The sequence below is a fragment of the Hemitrygon akajei genome, chromosome 3 (assembly GCF_048418815.1).
Source record: "Hemitrygon akajei chromosome 3, sHemAka1.3, whole genome shotgun sequence".
Classification (NCBI taxonomy): domain Eukaryota; kingdom Metazoa; phylum Chordata; class Chondrichthyes; order Myliobatiformes; family Dasyatidae; genus Hemitrygon; species Hemitrygon akajei.
Genome location: NC_133126.1, coordinates 123,318,651 through 123,346,249, shown reverse-complemented (window position 1 = coordinate 123,346,249; position 27,599 = coordinate 123,318,651). Strand labels below are relative to the sequence as shown.

The 27,599-nt window shown below is 40.3% G+C and overlaps 1 protein-coding gene across 8 annotated transcripts in view; it reads right to left on the bottom strand.

Annotated features, from left to right (window-relative positions):
* The window catches only part of yeats2 (YEATS domain containing 2), a 155,311-nt gene that overhangs the window by 65,541 nt on the left and 62,171 nt on the right, over positions 1–27,599 (bottom strand). For all 8 annotated transcript variants that reach the window (XM_073040755.1, XM_073040754.1, XM_073040760.1 and 5 more), the window contains 2 exons: positions 20,155–20,322; positions 14,905–15,160 (listed from right to left, as the gene is read on the bottom strand). In XM_073040755.1, coding sequence (XP_072896856.1) covers positions 14,905–15,160; positions 20,155–20,322 — 424 coding nt within the window. The remainder of the gene's footprint in view (positions 1–14,904; positions 15,161–20,154; positions 20,323–27,599) is intronic.

Genomic DNA, 27,599 nt, shown 5'->3' with positions numbered 1-27,599 from the left:
GGATTGTACTACACAACCCCTAATAGCCACCCGGACATTGAGGAACAGATATGTAATCAGATTATGGAAATATGTAAAAATGTTGTTGTCATGGGAAATTTCAACTTTCCTAATACAAGCTGGGATCTTCTTAGTGCAAGAGGTTTAGATGGGCAGAATTTGTTAAGGCTATCCAGTGGGTTTCTTAAATCAATATGTGGATAGTCTAACGAGAGGAGGGGCCGTACTGGACTTGGTGTTGGGTAATGAGCCTGGCCAGGTGACTTGACGTTTCAGTGGGTGAACAGTGACTACAACTCCTTAACTTTCAGGATAGCTACAGATAAGGATAAGAATGGTCCTTGTGGGAGAGTTTTAAATTGGAGTAGGGCAAATTACGAGGGCATTAGGCAGGAACTAAGAAGAGTTAATTGGGAACATCTTTCCTCTGGCAAGTCCACATCAGACATGTGGAGGGTGTTTAAAGATCAATTGCATAGAGTACAGGAAAAGTATGTTCCTATAGAAGGAAGGACGGGATTGGAAAGATAAGAGAACCTTGAATGTCCAGAGAGGTGGTGAATTTAGTCAAGAAGAAAAAGGAGAAGTATGTAAAGCTTCAGAAGTTAGAACCAAACTAAGCACATGAATATAAAGAAACCAAAAGAGAACTAAGGGAATTGGGAAAGCCATGAAGGGCCATGAAAAGTCCTTGGCAAGTAGGACTAAGGTGAATCCCAAGGTATTCTATACATACACCAAGAGTAAGAGAATAATGAGGGAGAGTGTGGACCACTCAAGGATAAAGGGAGAAACATTTGCTTGGTTGCTGAGAATGTGAGTGAGGTACTTAATGAGTACTTTGCTTCAGTATTTACCGAGGAAACGGATATAGAGAACCAGGAGATCAGTGCTGAGGGTCTAAATGCACTTAGAAGTACAGGAGGAGAAACTGTTCGGCCTCCTAGTGAATATTAAGGTGGCCTCAGGCTATTGAAGGAGGCAAGAGATGAGAGTGCTCAGCCCTCGACCAGCTTCTTTGTGTCCTCTATAACCATTATGCTGACATTGATGAGAGTAGGGCAGTGGATGTTGTCTACATGGATTTTACAGAGTTCCTCATGCGAGGCTAATCCAGAAGATTAATATGCGCCCTCCATCACCATTTCCTTTATCCTCTCTCACTTCATCTCCTTACCTGCACCTCACCTCCTCCTACTCCCCCTTCTTCCATTACCTTCTACCCTCTCCTAACAGATTCCTCTTTCTCCAGCCCTTTATCTTTCATCAATCAACTTCCAAATTCTTTAATTCACCCCTCCCCCTCCCAGTTTCACCTATCACCTACAACCTTGTACTTCTTCCTCCCCTACCCCAACCTTCTTGCTCTGAATCATCCTTTTCTCTAGTCCTGTTGAAGGGTCTCGGCTCAAAATATCGACTGTTTACTCTTTTCCATAGCTGCTTGGCCTGCTGAGTTCCTCCAGCATTTTGCGTGTTACTTGGATTTTCTTGTGATTATACAATTGTCTGACTTAGAGTAGCGATGGAAAACAAGGTGAGCTGCTCCAAGGTAAATGAAGTGAGTTGCGAATTTCCTTCCATTGTACTAATGAATTATAATATCCCTTGTACAATTTATCTAAATATCCTTCCAATGCAGGACTAAATACTGATCCCCTGATGGTCTTTAAGACCAGCTGAGGAAACATAGCTATGGCTACACATTCCAAGTGAAAAGTGGAGCAATATTTGAATGGAAGCTATTGATTTCACCTGAGAAGCATCAGGGGCATAGTCATTCTGTTTTGTTTAAACAGACAAAAACATTCTATTCTAGCATCAAGGCATCGTGTTACATATTTCTGCCGACCTGGTGCTTCCAACAGCGAAGACCAAAGGAAAGTCTGTCCCGTTCAGTAATTTTTCATTTTCAGCTGACTGATCACAAAATAATTCAGAGTGTGCAGGTGCAATTTGTGAGAGGACAAAGTCGGAACAACCTGGCAGTTGGGGCCAAGAGCTCAGAGGAAGAGCTTATGAGTATGAACGACATACTGTGGCTGCTAATCAACAGATAAATAGTAATGTCAATATTTTCCCATGTGTAACAATAATATTGGCTCCTTGATTTTATACATAAAACACAGGCACCTTCCTTTATTTATATGTAAGCAAACCTATAACCACTCACTTCATTAATAAAAATACGAGCTGGCCTCAGACCTGTAAGTAACAGATTTTTAGTTCTTTATTTGTACATTAACTCTCTCACACAAACAGATCATTAAATGCATATTTACCAAAGCCAAATACATTAAAATCTGCTGTTATTATTTGATTATTTAGAAATCCTGAAAGTTTGGCATGTTTCTCGCCAGGTAAATATTCCTGTGCTTGAAATTCATCTGGGCCCTATTTCTAGCTCTTCTTTTAAGCACACTAAGATTCCATTTCCTGCTGTCCCTTTCAAATCACCAGGACCCATGGCCTGCATTTCTTGGAACTCAGTGAGCCTCAGTTCTTACGTTCCCTTGATGCATGCCAGTTCCTCACTTCCTTTCTTTCCTTGAAATTCAAAAAGAATTCCATTTTCCTCACTCCCGTGAAGCTGATTAGGTTTACTGGAAAGTTTATTGTACTACTGTTTGTTGTACTATTGTCTGACTTAGGAGTAGCGATGGAAAACAATGTGAGCTGCTCCAAGGTAAATGAAGTGAGTTGTGAATTTCCTTCCATTGTACTAATGAATTATAGTATCCCTTGTACATCTAAAAAAAGAGTGACTTACAAGTGTGTTGGGATAGTCGTATTGGAACATCCAATAGTCCATAAAATCTGGCAGTCAAGCACCAACGAAGTGTATTGGGTTAACAGAATTTTACTGTATATTAAAATGAAGAGCTTTCTTCACCAGATGGTGCTATTAGTTAATGCAAATCACAATCCTTGTAGGTTCATCTGACTCAGAACTTGATTTTAAAGCCATGTGATCTTGTGACTGGCACTGTGCCAACAGCACCAGTATAACCAGTTCCAAACTAGCTATGTTTACAGCATTATTCTGCAGAAGCTGAATGTTTCATGACCTTTAAATTATCTCAAAATAACAAACAAAGAGTTTTAACAAAAATAACAGGTATCAACAGTACAAAAGAACTGGATGCTCAGACAGTTGCTCAAGTCTTTTAAGGACAACTAAACGAATATCTGTTGACCATTGCCGTATGTGTCAGATAACTACTTGTGATGGCCTGTAGAGATTTAAATGGATTACTGGAATCTAAATATTTAAAGTCTAAAATCAGTTTTGAACTGCTCATTTTATCAAAAGTGGTAATTGTCTTTGACTTAAGAAAAATCAAGCCCAATTCAATGAATATTGGAACAGAAAAAGCTAAAGAATCACCTTCCCTTAACCACAGGCCAATTCTTCTGTGATACTCTATTCTTTAAACTCTTCTCTTTCTGGAAACACATATAAGAGGGCTATAGGCCAAAGAATGCACAAATGTGAGCACATTGTTTAGCATGGATACGTTGGGCTTGTAGTAACCACAGAAATGTCAAGTATCCCATTAGGCTCAGGGAGGACACTTTGCTGACTAGAAAGAGACGCTGGAAATCTAGAGCAAAGGAAGCACAGTGAGAGAACACCTCTCGATTCTTCAGATGTTTCCCTTTCCTAAGCACCTTCGCCTAAACAATAGCAACTACATTCCCTTCTGGTCCTTGACATTCTCGAATTTTTGGCATACTGCTAGTGTCTTCCACAGCGAGAACTAACACAAAATACTTATTAAGCTCATCTGCCATTTCTTTGTCACCCATTACTATCTCTCTAGCATCATTGTCCAGCGGTCCGATATCCACAACTTGTCTCTCTTTTACACGTCATACAATATATATAAAAAACTTCTGGTATCGTCTTTTATATTATTGGCTAGCTTACCTTCATATTTCATCTTTTCCCTCCTTATAGCTTTTTCTTCCCAGTAATTTTTGCTTTATTATATGCCCTCTCTTTTGCTTTTATGTTGTATTTGCCTTCCTTTGCCACCCATAATCGCCTCATTCTCCCTTTAGAATACTTCTTCATCTTTGGGATGTACAGTATCTATCCTGCACCTTCCGAATTCCCCACAGAAACTCCAGCCATTACTGTTCTGCCATCATCCCTGCTCATGTCCCCTTCCAATCAACTTTGGTCAGCTCCTCTCTGATGCCTCTATAATTCCTTTTACTACACTATAAAACTGATACATCTGACTCTATCTTCTCCCTCTCAAAGTGCAGGGTGAATTCTATCATGATCACTGTCTCCGAAGGGTTCCTTTACCTTAAGCTCCCTAATCAAATCGAATTCCCCCAATCCAAAAATGCCTTTCCCATAGTGGGTCCAACCACAAGCTATCTTGTAGGCACTCTACAAATTCCCTCTTTTGGGATCCAGCACCAACCTGTTGTCCCAATCTATCTTCATATTGAAATCCCCGGTGATTATTGTAACATTGCCCTTATTACATATCTGTTCTGTCTGCCATTGTAATTTAAATGCCACATCCTGGCTAATATTTGGATGTCTGTATATTAATCCCTTCAGGATATTTTTACCCTTGCAGTTTCTTAAATCTATTCACAAGGATCCTACATCTTCGGATCCTATGTCACCTCTTTCTAAGGATTTGATTTTATTTTTTACCCACCCCCTCTGCCTACCTGCCTGTCCTTTTGATACATTGAGTATCCTTGAAAGTTAAGCTCCCATCCACGACTCAGTGATGCCCACAATGTTATACCTGAAAATCCTAACTGCGCTACAAGACTATCTACCATTTTCTGCATACTGCATGAATTCAAATATACCATCATCAGTACTGCATTCATCACCACACTTTTCAATTTTGGGCACATGTTACACTCTAAATCATCCCACTGACTGCAATTTTGCTCTATTATCTGCCTGTCATTCCTCAAGTACAAGTCATACCTTTCCTAGAAGAAATCCAAATGATCCAGAAATTTTAAACCCTGCCCCCTGTATTACTCCCTCAGCCATTCATTCATCTGTACTATCATCCTATTTCTGCCCTGATTAGCACGAAGTACTGGAAGTAATGCAGAAATCACTACCTTGGAGATCCTTCTCTTCTGCCTCTTTTCTAACTTCTTATACTCACTGTGCAGGACCTCTTCCCCCTTTCTACCCACGTCATTTAATGCTGTGTGCACCATGACCTCTGACTGCTCACCCTCCCGCTTCAGAATTTTCTGCCTCAACTCTAAGACATCCTGGACCCTAGCAACTGAGATGCAACATACCATCCTGTCTTCTCATTCCTCTAACTATTGAGTCTCCTATTACCATTACCCTGTCTGACTTTACCCTTCCCAGCAGAGCCTCAGAGCCAGCCACAGTCCGCTGACACTGCTGTGCTCTGATAGGTCATTCCCACCAACAGTATCCAAAGGAGTATACTTGTAGCTGAGGGAATATTTGGAAGGTATGTAAATAAATGTATAAAAAGTTGCTTTGCTTTCTGGATAATCAAGAACCAGAGGACCTGGGTTAAGGTGAGAAGGGAAAGATTTATCAGGAACTTGAGGGACAATCTCTTCATATAATCTATAATGATCTGCCAGAGGAAGTAGCTGATGCAGATTAAATAACAACTTTTAAATGACAGTTGGACAGTATATGGATTGGAAAAGTTTTGGAGGTTATGGGCTAAATCCTAGCAAATGGGGGTAACTTGGATCGAACATGTTGAATAGCAGGGACCAGTTGATCAGAAGGGCCTGTTTTCATGCTATAAAAACCTATGACAAGCACCAATGACTTCAGAGACCAGCTACTGAAGAAACCCTAAATCAGGTAACAGAAGAACTGGGTGAGATCAAACCCTGCCAGGGGTTGGCAGGAGTGTATAATATCTGAATGCAGGTAGTGTGTTTTGGAAGCTATGAAAGTAATTAAAACAGTTGTGAAATTCAAGTCCTAATGGGTCTTCTTATTTCTATGTAATAAGTCTCGAAGTTGCATGACTAATAGTGAATAATCTAATATTGTTGTTAGGCAACAAACAGTGTGTTCTATCATGTGCTGCAGTTAATTAGCAACAGCCAAAGGGCCTACTTCCATGCTGAATAATCCCATCAACAATGAACTTGAATGTCTCTTAACATAGTTATACTGCCTTTAACATTTATCATGACAAACTATTGATGCAGAGAGCCTGCCGGTGAGTCACCAATGACACCAGCCTTTAACTGGTTACCAAAAGCAGGCAAATGCTTGATAAAGGCGGCTTATTGTTCAATTTTGATGTAGAGGATCCATCTGTTAAACTGTTAGCATACACAGCCCTCTGATCACTATTAGTACAAGGAGACCATGATCGTGGTCAATACATGAGCCCACTGGTCAAGTCACTGGTGCAGACAGTTCCCTGGACACTGCAGATATATAACAGCAGCCTGCTCTCTCAGACACGTGCATTAATTCTAGTGAATGGAAGAAAGAAAGAAAGTAGAAAAATCGACAGAACATTCAACCACATGACCTGCTAAAGCCGGCTGGTGGTGTAGTGGCATCTGCACCTGACTTCGAGGTGAGTATTTACAGGTTTGAACCCTGCTGGCTCCTTACGCACTTTCCATTTGTGCTGGGTTGAGCGTTAAGCTAGCAACTTGGTCTCATTAAAAAAAAGACAAAATGCTAAGGTTGTTGCCCAATGCGCGGTGAGGAGGAATAACGTGACCTGCTGAGGAGACTGGTTTTACTGAGCGAGCACCCCGAAGTATTCACGAGAGGATGACTGCCCCCAATGATCACTTCTGGCTGCAAAGAGCTGCACAACATTTGGAGGTGCGGTAGCTGTTGTGTTGGCACGATCTTGCCTCATGGGCTATCAATGAACCAAAGCTGACAGCTTGTAACTGGTTAATTATGCAGGTGCAACAGCAAGTTCACAAAGAGTTAAGGACAGCAGCTGTGACCATGACTGCACTGATTTCACATAATTGCTGTTTCATTTAGATGTTTTTAAACTAAGAACAAAAATTGCAGTATTGCAGCAATAACACACTTCCTGTGAGGCTGCTGTCAGTGGCACGATGACTTCACAACAACAAATGTAATATGAGAGGTAAACAACCTTTCAATGTTCAAATATCATCTGCCATTTAAAATTTAAAAATAAAATCACAATACTCAAGGGACACCATTTACTGAACATTATCTCAGTTCTCTGGAAAGTCTTTGTACCATTTTCTGAATATGATGTAAATCCTGACATTCCACTGCGTGATCATGGATTAATTACATTGCCCAAAATTAAAATACTTCCTGGTAATAATACTATTCAGGTAAAGCCAGTTCTCATACTAGATTTACCAGTAAAATATTTATTTGTTTGTAGTCAGTGTAAGTGAAGAGATTTAACCACTTAAATCGCTAATAACATGCTCATATAATTTTCTCCCTGGTGGGATAACATTTTCCCATGGGTTTGCAGCAAAGCAATTGGCTATATCAGAAATGAGGCCAAGCAAGCAAGGGAGACAACAGTAATATCGACAACATCGAATGAATGATCACAATTCACTATCTTTCAGTGTGATGTTTATCATTACAAAGAATCAAACCTAGGGAACTGCCTTAAGTAATAACTCCAATATATAACCTTAACAATGGTGATCAAAAAGGAATTTACCAACTCTTCTACTACAATGTCAGTTCAGCAATTACATGCCTCATCCGATGTGGCACTGAGCCCTGGGCCCAGAATCTAAATTGGAACAGCTATAGAGAGCCCCTTGACCCTGTATTCTCACATTAGGAGTGTAAGTAAGCATACTCCAATTTGTTGGAAAGTGTTTGCACCTACTTGTTGGGGCAAGATATCTGTGCATGTGTGTTCTCTAACTCCATCTGCAAGTTTGCAGATGATACCACCATAATGGGCCGTATCTCAAATAAAGATGAATCGGAGTACAGGAAGGAGGTAGAGAGCATGGTATCATGACAACAACTTTGTCCTCAATGTCAGCAAACCAAAAGAGATAATCATTGACTTCATGAAGAGGGGTAATGCACATGCTCCTGTCCACATCAAAGGATGGAGCTGAAAGGATTGAAAGTTTCAAGTTCCTAGGAGTGAACATCACCAATAGTCAAGTCTTGGTCCATGTTGTCATCAAAGTGAAAAAAGCTCACCAATGCCTCTACTTCCTCAAGAAGCTAAAAATAATTTGCTATGTCCCCATCAACTAACCAATTTTTATCAATGCACTATACAAGGCGTCTTATCTGGATGCATCATGGCTTGGTATGGGAATTGCTCTGCTCACGACCACATGAAACTGCAGAGAGTTGTTGACACAGCTCAGCACGTCACAGAAACTAGCCTCATCTTTATGGACTCCATGAGAGCCGAAATCAGATATTTTATTTAAATCACTGACATATGTCGTGAAATTTGCAGTTTTGCAGCCGTAGTACACTGCAATAATAAATAAATAACATATACATATATACATTCACAGATACATAAAGAATTACTTGTCCATACTTCAGTGAAACAGCCTGCATAACCTCACCCACCTCTCTTCTCTTTGAGAGAACATACCACCAACTCAAGGATAGCTTCCACCATGTTGTTATAAGAGTAGTGAAGGGTTCCCTAGTACAAGATGGACTCTTGACCCTACAAATTTACTACTTATGGTACGTTTTATATTTTATTTGGCACATATTACAAAAACAAACCGTTCCAATACCAACAGGGTAAGGGATCAAGAGGATGAATGAGAAATGAATGAATGACAATGCATATGAGATAGACCAGCATCTTAACACTCAGTGAGTACTTGCCCCATCAGTGGGCAGTTGTGACATCTGGAATTATAATTGACTAAAATTAATACATTCATGTCCACAGAGAGGAACAAAATGACACAGAGAATTTGCTAAAATCTGTACGTTTTTGCAACTCCTCTAGGAAGTGCCGACTGCCAAAACAATGGTATGTATTTATTTATTGGGATACAGAGCAGAATAAGACCCTCCGGGCCACCCGCCCAGTAATCCCGATTTAATCCCAGCCTAATCACAGGACTATTTACAATGACCAATTAAGCTATCAACTGTGGACTGTGGGAGATAACTGGAGCACTCAGAGCCGTCATGGGCAGAATGCACTAACTCCTAACAGGTAGCAGTGAGAATTGATCCCAGGTCGCCTGTACTGTAAAGCGTTGTACTAACCACTACACTACCTTGCTCCCAGGAGTTTTGTGGCAGCTCCCTTAAAAGCTCCACATTTTGTACATAACCTCAGCCCACGCACATAATTACAAATCCCATCTTAGCTTCACCCACTATCTAGTATAGCTCAGCTTTTTAAAAAAAATCAGTGGTACACTCTCCACTCTCCTCTCTGACAAAGGATTGAGATAGACAACATTATGAAGAAAATTCTGAGCATTATGGGCTGGCTCCACTCAAAACCTCCTGAGGGGTGTAATTTTTAGAAATGTTGTTCTGTGACTAAGTGCTTTGATGTATAGTGATGAAAATGTCAACAAACAGTTCTAGGAATAGGCATACAAGAATTAAAATCAGAATGGAAAAATAAATGCAGATGCTGGCAACCTGAAGTAAAAACAAAATAGAACTATTCAGCCGTCCAGACACTATACGTAGAGGGGGATATAAATTTATAATGTTTCCATCATGACTATTCATTACAATTCAGTTGAAAAGCTATGAATGTGGAATTTCTCTCTCCACTGACACTGCTTGACTTGCTGATTATTTACATTCTTTTTTGATCTGATTAGATATTTCATATCAAAGAAACTTTGTTGGAACTATGAAAAATGAGAAATCAGGTATGCTCCCTCTAGTCTTTCACTGCAACTTAAAATGAAGAGATTATCTACAATAGAATGGAGACAAGAAAAATTACAAGGCACATGTAGGGATGCCGCCTGCTGAGCAAGGATAAGGGCTTGTTAATCAGAAATGAATCCATCTGAGGAGATGTAAATATAAGGAGATAACAGAAAGCTGTGTAAAGATTTAAAAATGTAAGAGTTATGAAATTCCAAATTCTGCAGATGTTAAAATGCCAAAATATAAACAGAGAATTGTGGAACTGCTCAACAAATCAGGCAGCACTCGTAGAGAGAGAAAAACAAACTTAGCATCACATGCTGATGACGTTACATCAGTACCTGCCAAATGACAGCATAATCTGAACAGCTGGTTGTATGAAATTGTTGAATTATAGAGTCATACAGTTACCTAGTGGAGAAACAGATCCTTCGGCCAAATGCATCCACGTCAACCATGATGTCAATCTGAGCTAGTCAATTTGCTTTCATTTACCCCATATACCTCCAAACGTTTTTCTATCTGTGTGTCTGTCTTTTAAACATTATAATTGTACCCAGCTCAACAGCTTCCTTTGGCAGTTCACTCTATATACCCATTACCTTCTGTGTGAAAGAGTTGCCCCTTAGTTTGCCACATTGATAGATGAGAAGCAGTTCCCTGAGTTTATATTGGGCATTGTTGGAGCAGCACTAAAAGCAGAGGTCAGAGTAACTTAAAATATAATTGTGGATTATTCAAATTTCCTGACTGCCATAGGTTTCTGAAGCCATTTTTATCTTTACCTGGATAGCATTTGCACAGGCTTATACAGTGGTATTCTTATCTGTAATATATATGATCATGTTAAAACAAAGGTGAAAAAAGGTTACCGTAGATTTCGCACTACAGAGCGCACCTGATTAAAAGCCGCTGGCTCTAATTTTAGAAAGAAAATCAATTTTGTACTTGTACAAGCCGCACCGGATTTTCGGCCGCAGGTGTCCCACGTTGTAATATGAGATATTTACACAGAAAGATATTACACGTGAGGATTTTTTAACTTTTAATTAAATCCATATGGTAACATAAACAAATACATATTGCAAATGCTTTTTTTTGAACCGTGCCTGTAACACGGCTACTTTTAAATATACGTTGCGTATACTTTTTTACTGAACAACATTCCAATATCTCCTAACGACTGGTAAAAAATATATATACTGCAGCCTACCAGGAAAAGTTATTGATCGCCTTTAACTTAAAAGCAGCGTTCGCTCAGATCTAATGCCGCTCGCGTAATGCGCTCGCCCCCCTCCTTCCCGTTTATCGCAAACCGGTATTTTTCCCACAAGACGCGGCGAAACCGGGTGTGACTTCATAGCATCCCGCGATGTAGTACAGAAAACAAATATAGTTAAAACACTTCTAACTTTAACTAGAAAATGAATTACTAAGCGAAAATATTATAAACTAAATAACTGCCATAAAGGCAGCACAATGCTTTTCTTCGAGTGTTTTCCATGTTGATGAGGGTGAGTACAAATGACTGATTTACAATAATTTAATTGTGAAAGTGCGCTTGATTTATCGTACAATTTCATTGGACCTCTGTGAACTACTCATCAATTTTATTGGTCTACTGTTACGAGGCAAAATGTTTTTGGCGGCATGAAAACAAATCATGTATTAGCCGCACCGTAGTAAAGGCCGCAGTGTTCAAAGCTGTTCAAAATGTGGGGAAAAAGTAGCGGCTTATAATCCGACATCTACGGTAAGTTAAAAGTTAAACCTTGAAAATATAGCTTTAACAATGGTCAAAGCTTTATTCAGCTACTTCAGGGACAAGGCTTCAATAGTCCATCATCAGAAATGGATGTGCCAGGGACTTCAATCAAGCTAGCATGAAGAAATCTTTACCCAACTAACATCAGCACATCACCTGCAACACCAGAACACTCAACACACTTGACCATTGCCACACTACCATCAAGAATGCCTTCAATCCCTCAACCTAATTTCAGTTAATGTGATCATCTGGCTATCCTCCTTCTACCTGTATAGACTAAGGAGCAAGGCACCAGAGTAAAGATCAACAAGGTGGCAGTCATGGGAGGCAGAAGAGTGGCTACGGGATTATTTCGAGTTGGTGGACTAGACCATGATCAAGGATTTATCCCGAGGATCTGAATGAATACACCACGATTGACATGAACTTTATAAAGATACTCATAGATGAGTACGTATCCACATTCTCCCCCCATGACCACGTGGGTTTCCTTCAGGTGGTCCAGTTTCCTCTCACATTCTGAAGATGTACAGATTTCGGTTAGTAACTTGTGGGCATTCTATGCTGGCACTGGAAGTATAGCAATACCCGTAGACTGTCCCCAGCAAATCCTCAGAGTGTGATGGTCAATGACACAAATGACGGATTTCACAGTATGTTCAATGTACATATAACAAATAGTTAATTTTCATCTTCATCTTTAATCTTTATAGAAATGCTATCAGTTGTACATGAAACCTCCATATCTGTGTGAAATTCAGGACTCTAGCAGAAATGCTGAAGTCCCAAACTTCTGCACATCAGGGATTTTTTGGTTTGCACTTTAAAACTGAACACTTCATAAAATCCAGCAAATGGACTGTGAACTTCCAAAGCTTTTCTGCATTTACAATGGCAGATATGCCTGCTGTTCCTGAGGCAGTAAATTGATTCATTTGGATGCCAAGGCTGTGGAGAATGCCATGCCTAAAATAATTTGCATTTCACAGAATGATTACAGGAAGAAATTTATACTGTCTTCAATGAAGAACAATTCAGCTGGAAACTCCTAACCCTCATCCCAAATTCCAAACAAATTATTTCTTTACCAGATCTCTTTTCAGTACAATTAAGGTAACCTCCACTGCTTCTCCTGGCAGTGCACTCCAGATTGTAACTGTTGACTGCATTAAGTAATCGATCCTCATACCACTTTCAGTTCTCTTGCCAACCTTTCTGCCAATGACAATATTTTCCTCTTATCCATCTCTATTTATACCTTTATCAGACCCCTTTGAAACCTTCTTTGTTTCATGAACCACTGTCAGTACAATCAATCTACAAAACTGAAGCCCTGGAATGATCTAAATAAACCTCTTCTTGCACCATCGCTCAAACCATTACAACTTTATTAAAGTGTGAAACCCAGAACTATACAAAATAGTCTAGTTGTGGCCAAATAGATATTTCGGGGAGGTTCATTCCTAACTCTTCTACTATGTGCCTCTTTTTTTAAAACCCAGATTCTTGCATGTTGTACTTAACTGTTTTCTCAACCTGTCTTGCCATTTCAACAGACTATGTAGGTATACTCCAGGGCTCATTTCTTGTGCTTGTTTGGAAATTCTGCCCAATGGTTTATATTATCACTTCTTTTTCTTCAACATTCTAGACTCCTCCTCAACAGTATGTCACCTATGCATCCACCTGTTCATGTCTCCCTGATCCCCTCGCAGTTCACTAACTCCAAATTTCATGTCATCTGAAAATTTGGACATTATGTCTCTCTATCCAAGTATAATTCATTAATATGCATTACAAAGAAGTTCTGATCCCAGTCCTAAACCTAAAGGACCGACCAAGAGTCAGATAAACAACTTTTCATGCATATTTTCTGTTTCCTGATATTTATTCGATTGTCGTTCATGCAGCTGCAACCATAGCTTCAAACCTGATGACAAGCTTCCTATATGGCACATTATCAAATATCTTTTTGGAAGCCCATCTGTACCATATATTATATTTTCCTCCTCAAATCTCAGTCATTTTATTCCTATACCTTTTCTCAAAAGGGACTCCCCCCCCTTAACTCCAATACATTTGAAAAATTATGGCCAAGGTCTCTTCAATTTCCTCCCTCATTCGCGATAGGAACCTGGGATATATTCAACACAAGACTATTTATCTAATTTAAGTGCAGTAAACTTCTATCAATTTTTAGTCCAACATGTGAATTACATGTTCTTTTGCTGGGAATCCAGCAGCACATCCTACCTTGGTGCAGGGTGATGTGAAATATTAATTTAATAATTCAGCCTCCTTGAGCATATTTCCATTTTGGCCTCTGTTCAGTCCCAGCATTCCCTGTACAACCTGTTTCCTGTTCCCATGCCTATAGACATTTTTGCATTCACGTATATTTGAGACAAAGTTTACACAGCTTATAAAGACTTTTGTCCACCATTTTAGAGGACTGTACTTTAAAAGATGCAGCTATTTGGCTCTTTTGAAAGCTTTCTACTTAAACCCCACTCATTCATTCTGTCTTCAGAATCTTGCAATCCCTTCTTACACCGCCTCTTCCTGCATAATGTTCCTATGGCTAGTGCCAACTGTATTAGCTGATAGATTTATTCAAGGTCAGACTGAATTGCAATTTTTGCAAACCTCCTCTTTTGGTATCAACAATAAAGTCTAACATTTTCATTATAATAAATGTTTCAATCACCAGTATGCAGCCATCAATGGCCCAAACATGCACTCAAGACTCAAACTGTGACCTTCCATGCAGATTCAAGTTTTATTTCAAGGTGCAGCGGCGTCTCCCCAGAAGTAGATGCATTTGATGTAGACCAGAATCACAATTATTACGTTCCTTAATTGAATCAATATCACCTGCCTTACACTACCAAATTCAAAACCTGATGCATTGTTTCACATTTTTTTATTTTTAAATGTCCAGTTTAAAAAAAAGCAAAGGAAGTATCTGTAAAGAGTTTAAAGTGGATGCTGAAGTCCATACTAATGCAAGTTTCCATGACATTGTAAATGAGAGCACTCAGGTACGTGGTGGAAAGAATTCCTCTGCATGTTGTAGTCATTGTACCTTGACTCAAACGGAATACAAATACAGTGGAAATAATCTCGATTCTCAGGCCTACTCCTGTAATAACACTAATCTGTCAGAACTGCTCTTATTCTGGAAGTCAGAAAGGAGGGCTGATTTAAAACCACTTCGACACTCACCATTTAAGCAGCAAAGCTGGGGTTCTCTCCTTACCTGAGCTTTGTGATCCTGATTTCTGGATAACAGATGAACTTTGAGCTTTGCTGACTGCCTGTGCAGGCTGAGCAACAATGGTTCCGCTTGTTCCGCTCACTACAGCCTTTGCCACACCTTGAGCCACAATCTGTTTCTGTCCAACCGTCCGAGCAACTGTGGTGCCCGGTTTGGCAACAATTATCTGGCCACCACTCAGTGCCACTGCCTGCTTCACCACTGGCTGCAAGGCTGAACCGACTGGAATCCCAACCACCTGTGGGTGAGAAATAGACACTCTGAGTTACATACACCATTTGCAACCACACAAAAACAAAAATCTACCATCACAGCAATAACTAATAAATCCAACTAAAAATTCTCTGCCCCAAAGAGTGCTAACAAATGCATTAGTTATGGCAGATGGACAGATGCCTAGTGTTCACAATGCCGCTAGTTTCACAGTAAATATGCAAAGAGATTCTAAATTGGAGAAAGGCCAATTCTGATGGTATCAGAAATGATCTGGCAAGTGTGGATTTGAACAGGCTGCTGGCAAAGGTGTACTTGTTAAGTGGAAGGCCTTCAAAAATGAAATTTTGAGACTACAAAGTTTATATATGCCTATCAGAATAAAAGTTGAAGATAACAAGTATAGGAAACATTGGTTTTCAAGAGATAGTGAGGCTGGTTAGAAGAAAAAGGAGATGCATAGCAGGTATAGGCAGGTAGGAACAAATAAGGTGCTTATGGAGTATAAGAAATGCAAGAAACGGTTAAGAAAGAAATCAGGAGGGCTAAAAGAAGGCATGCAGTTGCCCTAGCAGACAAAGTGAAGGATGGGATTCTACAGATATGCCAAGAGCAAAAGGATTGCGAAGGACAAAATCTTCATCTGGAAGATTATAATGGTAATCTATGTGTGGAGCCAAAACAGATAGAAGAGATCTTAAATACATTTTTTGCATGTGTATTTACTCAAGAAAGACACAGGGTCTACAGAAGTGAGGCAAAGCAGCATCAACTTCATGGACCTCATACAGATTACAGAGAAGGAGGTGTTTGCTGCCCTGAAGCAGATCAGGGTGGATAAATCCTCAGGGCCTGACAAGGTTTTCAACTGGAACCTAGGGGAAGTAAGTGTAGAAATGGCTGGGGCCCCGGCAGAGATATTTAAATCATCCTTAGTGACGGGAAAGGTACCAGAGGCTTGGAAGATAGCCAATGTTGTTCCACTGTTTAAGAAAAGCTCTAACATAAACCAGGAAGTTATAGGCCAGTGAGTCTGCCATCCGTTGTAGTTAAGTTATTGGAAGTTATTCTAAGTATATATACTACTTGGATAGACACAAACTGATTAAGGATAGCCAGCATGCCTTTGTGCATGGTAGGTTATGTCTAACCAATCTTATATTTTTTTTGAGGAAGTTACCAGGAAAGTGGATGAAGGTAAGGCAGTGGATGTTGTCTACATGGACTTTAGCAAGGCATTTCACAAGGTCCCACATGGGAGGTTGGTCAAGAACGTTCAGTTGTTCAGCATTCAAGGTGTGGTAGTAAACTGGATCAGACATTGACTTTGTGGGAGAAAACAGAGAGTGCTAGTAGATGGCTGTCTCTCTAACTGGAGGGCTGTGACTAGCGGTGTGCCACAGGGATCGGTGCTGGGTCCTTTGTTGTTTATTATCTACATCAATGATCTGGATGGTAAAGTGGTTAACTGAATCAGCAGATTTGTAGATGGCACCAAGATTGGGGGTGTAGTGGACAGCAAGGAAGGCTATCATGGCTCGCAGAAGGTGGAAAAATGGGCTGAAAACTGGCAAATGGAACTTAATGCAGACAAGTCCGAGGTGTTGCATCTACCACAGTAGGTCTTACACAGTGAACGGCAGATCAGTGAAGAGTGTGGCAGAACAAAGAGAACTGGGATTACAAGTCCATAATTCTATGAAAGTAAAACTTTTGGCACATTGGCCTTCATAAGACAAAGTATTGAGTACAGGAGGTGGGATGTTATGTTGAGGTTGTATAAGACATTGGTGAGGCATAATTTGGAGTACTGTGTGCTGTTTTGGTCATCTACCTACAGGAAAGATATAAATAAGGTTGAAAGCATACAGTGAAAATTTACAAGGTTGTTGCCAGTTCTGGAGGACCTGTGTTATAATATTGAATAGGTTAGGACTTAAAATGTAGAAGATTGAGAAGAGATTTAATAGAGGAATACAAAATAATGAGGGGTATAGATAGGGTAAATGCAAACAGGCTTTTTCCACTGAAGTTGGGAGGGACTCCAACGAGAGGTTATGGGTTAAGGATGAAATTGTGAGAAGTTTAAGGGAGACGTGAGCAGAAACTTCTTTGCTCAGAGGGTTGTAAGAGTGTGGAATGAGCTGCCAGCACAAGTGAGCTCAATTTCAACACTTAAGCGAAGTTTGGATAGGTACGTGAATAGTAGGGGTATGGAAGGCTATGGTCCCGGTACAGGTCGATGGGAGTAGGCAGCTTAAGTGGTTCTGCATGGATTAGATGGGTCAAAGAGCCTGTTTCTGTGCTGTACTTTTCAATTACTCTAAAGCTAAATGAAGGGCTGTGGGAAGGCTCATATCGGGCTTAAGTACTGGTATGGAACAGGTACGTTGAAAGGGCTCCTCCCTGTTGTTTAATTTGTACATAATTTTCTCTGTAAACTGTAAATCTTTTCAATCAAGGAACTAAAGATGCTGAAGCACAATTGGATGATTTACTTCTGTATAGATTCTTGCTAGGCAAGGGCATCAAGGGTGGGGTCCAAAGACTACTGCTGTTTAAGTGTAAATTAACTGATATAAATTGAATTGCAAACAGACTCAAAGGGGTATATAGCTCTCTACTATTCCAACTATTCCTAAGCCAAATCATACTATTCTGCAATGAGAACTTATACTGGATAGATAGCTAAAGAGTATGTGTATAAAATGTAAAAGAAAACAACTAAGTTAAATGTACTACTCATCACAGGAGCCACTGACTGAATTGTGGCCCTTCAGAAACAGGACTAGATGAACTTAAGCAGTACACACAAAATGCTGGAGGAACTCAGCAGGTCAGGCAGCGTCTATGGAAATGAATAAACAGTCGATGTTTTGGGCCAAGACCGTTCTTCAGGGCTCAGTTAATTTATCCTGGCAATAAAAATTTCTCTGATTCTATAATGAGTTCCTAAAAGTGAAAAAATCTCAAATTCTCATGTTAATAAAGGAGTGATGTCATTATTGGTAACAGCGAATACTGCTGCTTTGTTCTTTGACCTGCGGGTTGGACATGAGTTATCTAGTGTGGCAGAGCCATTCTTTTTCCATTGATTTTCTTGACTCTTAACAAATTGAGAATTTAAAAGATTCATAATTTTAAAAACTGCAACAGACAGAATATAAGGTTGGGAGGAAAGTCATGCGTACACTTCCACTTCTTTATCTTTTGTTAATATGCTTTAATTTCTCCTCTGCTCATAACTGGCCAAACTTCAGGAAGATAGCAGAAGAACGACAAACAGCCAAAGGGACTCCCACGTTCGAGAAAGGGAAAAGGCAGAAAGCTGTGAAATACAAGCAGTTAGTTTAACGGATTTTATTGGCAAGATACTAGAGTCAATGACCAAAGAGCAAACAGCTAAATATTTAAGAAAACTGAATATAACTAAGCCTAGTCAACATGGCTTTTGAAAGGTAAACCACGTTTGCCAAATTTGTCAGGATTCTTTGAGAAAGTTGATAGGAAGAACCTGTGTTTACATTTCCAAAAGGCATTTGACAAGGTGCCATATCAAAGGCTAACACATCAACTAACAGCCCATGATATTGGAGGAAGCAGTTGAAAACTGGCTATCTCATAGAAAACAGAGATTTGGAATAAATGGGTCATTTTAAAATGGAAGGGTGTAACCAGTGGAGTACTGAAGGATCGGTTTTTGGCCTGCAATTGTTCACCAATTATATTAATGACCTGCAGGAAGAAACAGTGTGCAAGGATTCCAAATTTTTCATATCATTGTTGTCATCATTGCTGATGATATGAAAATAGGTGAAAGGGCAATGATACTGTGATTCTACAACAGGATATAGATAGACTGAGTGAGTATGTAAAAAACTGGCAGATGGAGTAATGCAATAGCATTTTGGTCTTCACTGTAAAGTGGTTGCAGTTTAAAACTAGGGAGCTCTTATCATACCTGGAATACAGTACACATTTTGGGTTCACGTAACTAAAAATATACAGCAACTTTGGAGGCGGTGAAGAGGAGATTCTCCAATTGCGAGAGTCGTGCTACTAAGAGAGGCCAATTTGTTTGGATCTGTATTATTGTTTAGAAAATGAAAAGTGACCTAATTTAAACACATCCTAATCAGAGGGGGTGTGACATTTTCATTAGGTGGGGGTATCTCAAATAAGTGGACATAGTTAAAACTATACATGTAGAAACTCCTTCTTCCAGAGAGGTGAATCCCTGGTATTCTTTGCCGCTGGCGATGAAAGCAGGATCATTAGAAGTTGGAGAAATATATGATAGATCAAGGAACAGAGGGATAAGGAAAATATCATAAGGAAATAACACAAGAGGAGTGAGGCCAGTGTAATTCAATGGCAGGGTAGCTTCCTCCTGCTCCTATTTTCTTGTGGTCATTCCTGATAGAGAGTCATGGATATCATTTATGTAACAGAAAATATCAACAAGGCCATTGACTATAGGACACATCACAACTGAGTTTGATCTTATCCTCACTACAAGTTTTAATGAAGTGTGGGAAAATCATTAGATTGCACTCCGGAGTGGAAATCATGATCTGAAGAAATGCATGGGATGCATTAAATTACAATCAAACGGTCTTCAACAATCAAACTCTAATAATTACCCTTAGCCATAACTACAGGTCATTCTGAAAAGACTACAAATAGGGATAAACTAAAATGGAAGAGTGTTTGAGTGTGGTGAGGTGAAAGGCAAAGGTTGAATGGAGTGTATCTACCCAAATGAATGCTGATGCTACTGTTTTATTACTGTTCTCATTTACAAGTGCCTATTGTTCAGAGCAAGATAATACTCCAAGCTCAATGTGTGTGCAAGGAATATTATTTTGTTCTAAATAATAGGCATTTGTACACAATTGGCATTTAAGGAACTGATTCTCAAGAGTTTTAACACTCATTTGGATAGCTGGGTGATAAACAACTTTTATTCTCGCCATATCTAACAATCTCACAGCCACTCCACTGCCTCCAAGGGCATACCTTAGTCTGGGTGGCTCCTGCTCCAATGCTGCTGCTTTGTTTCTGTGGGGAGACAGCAATCACCTGGCCACCCTTCACAGTCACAAACTGCTGCACAGCCTGCTGTGCAGGCCCAGTTGAGACCCCCGACTGCTGTGTCACTGCTTCTTGCTCTTGTTTGATGATAACCTAGAAAAGACACAAAACCCTTCATTGTGAAGTACTACATCACACCACAGCAAGAAAGAACAAAATGAAGAATATACTTTGACCATTGAAAATATCTTCTCGCGAAACATTCAAACTTTACAAGTGTGCAAGTTTTTCACCACCAATGTAGACTTTGCATTCAATCACAATGTTAAAGTATCAGGAATCACTCCTAACTGTTGAGCTAATGATCAATATAAGCCAAAATCAGTTCAACTTCTGTGGTTCATCTGTTAAATACTAGACAGACGACTGATCAACAAGAATAGAAACAGGCTATTTTACATTTATTCTCATATAATAAGTAAGATTAATAAGAAACCTTTTAATTAAGGATCCCTTAGTGAGCAACATCCACAATATGATAGAATGCAATTACTACAATAAATACCATGAGTCCAAAACCAGTGCCTTGAACTTTAATAAGCAGTTGCAAAGTTAGAAGATTTGGCTATTCTGAATAGGGAAACAGGAAAAGATTGAGCAGTGCCTTACACTTAAGCAGCCATTTAATAATGCTCTGCAGAAATTTATCCCAGTTAGAAAGATATTTATTGAAATAAATGACCCATGTACAGTTAACAAAGGAGGTCAAGGAAAATATTAAAACAAAACAAAATGTATAAAGTGAAATGAACAGTTAGACCAGTTTTAGGAAACCAGAGCAAAAGATTGAAAGTATGAGAAAAATTTGGGAAGATAAAGAAAGTAAACAACAAGAGCCCCCATGGATATACAAAGAAAGGAGGTCTGGGACTTCCATAGGACATCAGAAATTAATAGGAGGAAACAAGGGAATGGTAGATAATTTAACCTAATATTTAGAACATAAAACAGTAGAGGCCCTTTGGCCCGTGACAGTGTCGGGTTTTAAACAACTGGCATTTAAGGTGCTGATTCTCAAGAGTTTTAACACTCATTTGGAAAACAACTTTTATTCTTGCCATGTCTAGCAATCATTATCTCAAGAGTCAGCTCTTAGTCACTCCATTGCCTCCAAGAACATACCCGTCCCCAGTGGAACTCCACAAGGGTCTCTTCTGGGACCCCTGTACTTGGTGATTTTTATAAACGACTTAGACAAAGAAGTGGAAGGGTGGGTTAGTAAGTTGGCAGATGATACAATGGTTGATGGTGTTGTGGTCAGTGTAGAAGGTTTTCGAAGGTTACAACAGGATATTGATAGAATGCTGAACTGGGCTGAGAAGTGGCAGATGGAGTTCAAAACAGAAAAGTGTGAAGTAATTCATCTTGGAAGGTCAAATTTTAAGGCAAAATACAAGGATAATGGTGGTAAGGAAGGCAAATGCAATGTTAGAACTAATTTCAAGAAAACTAGAAAAGCAAGGATTAAATGCTTAGGGTTTTTAAGGCACTGGTCAGACTGCACTTTCAGTATTGTGAACGGTTTTTGCCCCTTACAGTAATGTATAAGCAGCGTTTGATGGCTCTGGGCCTGTACTCGCTGGAGTTTAGAAGAATGAGGAGTGATTGAATTGAAACCAATTGAATATTTAAAGGCCTAGATAGAGTGTATGTGGAGAGGATGTTCCCTATAGTGGGGAAGTCTAGGACCAGAGGGCACAGCCCCAGAGTATAAGGATGTCCAGTACGTTATTTTAGAATAGTGATGAGGAGAATTTTCATTAGCCAGAGGGTGGTGAATCTATGCAATCCATTGCCACATTTGGCTATGGAGGCAAATTTATTGGGTATATTTAAAGTGAAGGATAATAGGTTCTTGATTAGTAAAGGCATCAAAAGTTACAGGGAGAATGCAGGAGAATGGGGTTGAGAGGGATAATAAATCTGCCATGATGAATTAGTGAAGCAGACTCAATGGGCTGATTGGACTAAATTTGCTCCTGTGTCTTATGGTCTCATGATGGATGCTACTTTCTTATGGCAATGCTCCATGTACAAGTATTCAATGGTAGCAAGGTTGGACTAGATGCTGCTGTGGGATGCAGTCAAGTGCATTTGTATCAAGGACTGAGTTGTGGTTGGGAAGTCTTGGAAGTATTTCTTCCAGCGGCATTGACTGCCATCCTGACCCTAATGGTGTGGCCTTGGGCACTGGGACTGTAGATGACTTTTACAGTGCTGAAGAAGACATGCATGCCATGTGGACACTGTCCTTTCAGAGGCACAATGGACATGATCTTCACCAAATGATAACTTTTTAAAAAGTGCAGTGTTTCCAACCTACTTTGATTCCATTAACTGCATAAGGACTGTGGTACACATTCCTCAAATATGACTGGCTGCAAAAATTCATCTCCATCTTACCTTTACTCCAAGCACACGAGCCATGACATCAACCATTGGATCCACAGCAGAACTGTTCTCAGTGATGATTAGTGCTGATCCAGAACGCTCAAGTACTTCTATCAGTCTCTTTTGCCATAATGTTAGGCATCACCTTCAACAACCTTCCAGTGGGAATGGAGCTGATATTCAGAACTTATGGAAGTTGTACAACTTGTCCAGGACTATGGACAAGCAAAGCTAAGTGTCTAAACAGTAGTGGTCAAACTATATTTGCATCTGCACGTTTGGAAATTGAACTCCATGATATCCTGGATCAGGATAGGTATCAAGAAGCTAAGGTCAATACTAAGAAACATCTCCCCATGTAAGATGCAGCTTTAAGATGAATAAGATGATTAGGGGTCAAAGGAAAGATTTTTTTTTACCCAGAGGATGGTTGCAATCTGGAACACACAGCCTGAGAAGGTGATGAAGGGAGATGCTGTCATAACATTTAGGAACCATCCAGATGAGCATCAGAATAAGCAAGGCTGAGTAGTCCACTGACCAAGTACTGGTAAATGGGTTTAGTATAGATATGCACCTGCTTCTGTGGAATAGGTGTTTATGACATTGTTTTGTTCACTGAAGTATATGAAGTGGAGTCACACATTGATAGCCCACACAATCTCTACAAAATCTTTCAAATTCACTGGAATGGCAAGCAGACCTGATGTCTGACTCCTCTCCCAGTCATTATATTCCCAACACTGAGGTCAGAGTTGCTTGTTGTCCTGTATGTATGGCAGACTACATCAACCCCATGCCCAACACTACACTCTCAAACCAGACCTTGGAAGAGAAAAGCAGACATATTGGATAACAGATTTCAGGATGTATGGAGTCAATCAGAATGAGAACAAGCTCATCAGGTCTGCTCTGATCATTGAACAGCTCTTGCAATCCCATTTCTTCCTCTCACATCCCATTACTATTATCTTCCACCACTGCCCTCCTAACCCCACTAGTGCTCCTGCCTACATCTGGACAAGTTGACAGTCACCACACAACCTACAAATCTAGCACATGAGAAGAACCCGTGTAGTCATCATTGCTTGGCACATGAGAAGAACCCGTGTAGTATAGATGGATCGTAAATGCTCACAGTCCACACGGATACCAAGGTTAGGATTGAACGAGGCTTCTAAAGGTTTGCCCCGTGTCACCCGGAGACGTTTTCCGCAATCGCCGGCACATCATTGCTCAAAGTGGAGAAGGAGCATTTGGAATGGGATTTAAAACATTGAATCCATGCACTAGAAGCACACAGGAACCCTGTGCAGCGTGTCGACCATCTCACAGACTACCCATCCCCTGCCCAACAGCGACCATCTCACCTGCCTCTGTTCCCACATTTTGTTCATAAAACGGAAAAGGATCCCAAGAAGAGGAGGAAGAGGAAGAGGAAGAAGAAACTGGGCAAAGGAAAGTGGTGATATGGATGAGAAAAACTGAAATAATAAATCCTGCCCTCTCATTACAGAATAAGATAGTTTTATATTCCTGCGACTCTCTGTAGATTCATAGATATACAGCAGTGAAAATCAACAGTCTCCGTTGACAGCAAACATGCATTTATACCAATCCTACATTAATGCCATTTTTATTTTCCCCACATTTCAATCAACTCTTCCCCAGATGTACCCTTCACCCACATACTAAAGGCAATTCATATTGGCCAGTTAATCTACCAATCCACATCTCTGGAATGTAGGTGGAAAGCAGAATGCACAGAGGAAACAAAGACAGTGTGTAGATTCCACATGGAAAACACACAAGGACAGGATGGAGCTTGGATCTCTGGGTCCTTGAGGCAGCAACTCTCCTAGCCACGATATGGCGACATAATCATTGGATCATCCTCTAATCATAAAGTGAGAGAGGTATATATCATAATAATACAAACAAAGATACACATCCCTATTTTCTCATTGTTAAAGGATGATCAGTGATTACTCATTGTTTAACAAAAACAAACAACACAATACAAATACACCTCTGCTATTGTTCAAAGGAACATCTTGGTGACACGAGCTGTGCATTCAACACACATGCAATCCAGACAGAGTAGCACTGAGTTTGTTGCTTTCTTCACGGATAACTTCATCTGATGAGACTTTAAACATAACCCTTAAGGCCTTCCTTCAAAGAGGTTCCGAAAGCGTACTGGTTTTATTTATCTGGCAAGCACCTTCCTGGTTCCACTGAACAATGGTGGAGATGTATTTAGATAGTAGCAAAGATCATTAACAGTGGCATTTGTAGCTTTTTAGTGTGTGTAAAATGTCTGCCATATTCCCTAGGTTGCAACAGAAAATACTTTGCTGGCACTAAATCATTTTAGGAATGTCCCGAGATTGAGCGATGCAGTAGAAATGCAAACCCTGAACAATCAACTCAAATGTATAAGCAACAAGACCTTTCTAGATAAAATTTGGTATTCCATATTGAACTGGAACAGTGGTTCTCAACTCTTGAAAACAAGTCACCACTCGTTCACACCTTGCAAAATATGTTTTTTCATGCTATCATCTGGTGACTCATTTTAATGAGTTATTATCTTTTTGAATTTTCTATTTAAATGATATCAAAAGCATCAAAGCATCATGGTCATCATCTAATCTTTGCAGCACCTTTTTCCCACATCATATACCCCCAAGGGTCTAGAACACAAGATACAAGTTATCTGTTATATTCATATCCATTGCCTCAGGTTGGTGGTGAACCATGCATGCCTAAAACCTGTGGATTGAGTCTTAGCATGAGATGAGTTGGGTAATGTCAGGTGAGGACATAGAATAAGCATGAATAAATCTGGTCTGGTGCCCAGGATTAGTATCTGCCATGCTTTCTAATTCTGAGCAGAAGCTAATCCATAGTTTAATCATCAGGCTCAGCAGCAGTATCTCCCAATACTCACTGATCTATTTCATCCCAAAAAAGTAGGCACCTAGGTGGGGCAAGATATTGTTGCACGGAAAGTTCAGATGGACATTTTGGGGTAGGCTGTTCAGAATCTGGCATTTGTAGAGAGGACCTCTAGGTTGAGTCACTGGTGAAGAAGGCAAATGCAATGTTGGCATTCATTTCTAGAGGTATAGAATATAAGAGCAGGGATGTGATGTCGAGGCTCTATAGGACACTTGTGAGACCACACTTGTAGTATTGTGTGCAATTTTGGCCTCTTATTTTAGAAAGGCTATACTGACATTGGAGAGGGTTCAGAGAATGATTCCAGGAATGGAAGGGTTACAGTATTAGGAACATCTGGCAGCTTTTGGGCTGTATTCCCTGGAGTTTGAGAGAATGAGAGGAGATCTCATAGAAACATTCCGAATGTTAAAAGGCCTGAACAGATTAGATCTAGCAAAGTTATTTCTCATGGTAGGGGAGTGTAGCACAAGAGAGCACGACTTCAGGATTGAAGGACGTCCATTTAGAACAGAGATGCGGAGAAATTACTTTAGTCAAGAGGATGGTAAATCTATGGAATTTGTTGCCACGAGCAGCTGTAGAGGCCAAGTCATTGGCTGCATTTAACACAGAGATAGATAGGTTCTTGATTAGCCAGGGCATCAAAGGGTATGAGGAGAAGACAGAGGAGTGGGGGTGACTAGAAGAATTGGATCAGCCCATGACTGAATGGCAGAGCAGAAACGATGGGCCAAATGGCCTACTTCTCCTCCTATATCTTATGTTCTTATCTTAATATCAACTGGAAAAATTTTGGGCTGAGATTCTTCTTCAGAACTGGAAAGGAAGGGGGAAGGCACCAGAATAAAAGGTTGGGGAGGGGAGAGGACAAGTTAGAAGGTGATAAGTGAAGCCAGGTGGGTAAGAAAGGAAAAGGGCTGGAGAAGAAGGAATCTGATAGGACCATGGGGAAAGGAAAACAGGAGGGGCATCAAGGGAGCTGATAGGCAGGTGAGGAGTGGTAAGAGGCTAGAGTGGCAACGGATAGACAATGGGAGGGGAAAAAAGAAAAAAAAGTACTGGAAGGAGAAATTGATGTTAATGCCATCAGGTTGGAAGCTACCTAGAAAGAATACAAGGGATTGCTCCTCCAACCTGAGAATGGCAGAAGAGGAGGTCATGGTCCAACATGTCAGAACAAGAATAGGGATAGGAATAAAAATGGTTAACCACTGGTAAATTCTGCTTTTAGTGGATGGATGGAGGTGCTCAACAAAGCGGTCCCCCAGTTTACGTTGGGTTCTCACCAGTGTGCAGGAGGCAGCATCGGGAATGCCGGATACAAAAGACAACCCCAAATGATTTGCAGGTGAAGTGTTGCCTCACCTGGAAGGACTGTTATGGGCCCTGAATTGAGGTGGGGAGAAGGTGAATGGGCAAGTGTAGCATTTCATGAACAAGAGAAATACTGCAGATGCTGGAAATCCAAGCAACACATACATTTCACTCACTTGCAGGGAGGGATATGTGGAGTGGAGGAGCAACACTTCATAATTCGTCTTGGTAGCCTCCAACCTGATGGTATGAACAATTATTTCTTATTCCGGTAATTTCTTTTCCTTTCTCCTCCTCCTCCCCTTTTCTTCCATTCCCCACTGTGGCCTCTTGCTTCACCTGTCTATCACCACCACCTGGTGCCCCTCCTTTCTCCCATGGTACACTCTCCTCTCCAATCAAATTCCCTCTTCTCTAGCCCTTACTTTTTCCATCCACCTGGCTTCCCCTATCACCTTCTAGCTTGTCCTCCTTCCTCTCCCCCCCATCTTTTTATTTGGCATCCTCCCCTTGGACTGTCTCTTACTCACCAGTGACAATGAAACTACAAGTTCTGTGTTTATGAAACTGTGTTCAAAGTTCCACTACTAAATCCCATCAGAAGGTGGCGGGGTCATAATTCCAACTTTACAAATCGTCCCCATGGCTTTGTTTCCACTCGTTTTTAAATATAAACATGCAAGTTAACTATTAAGTAT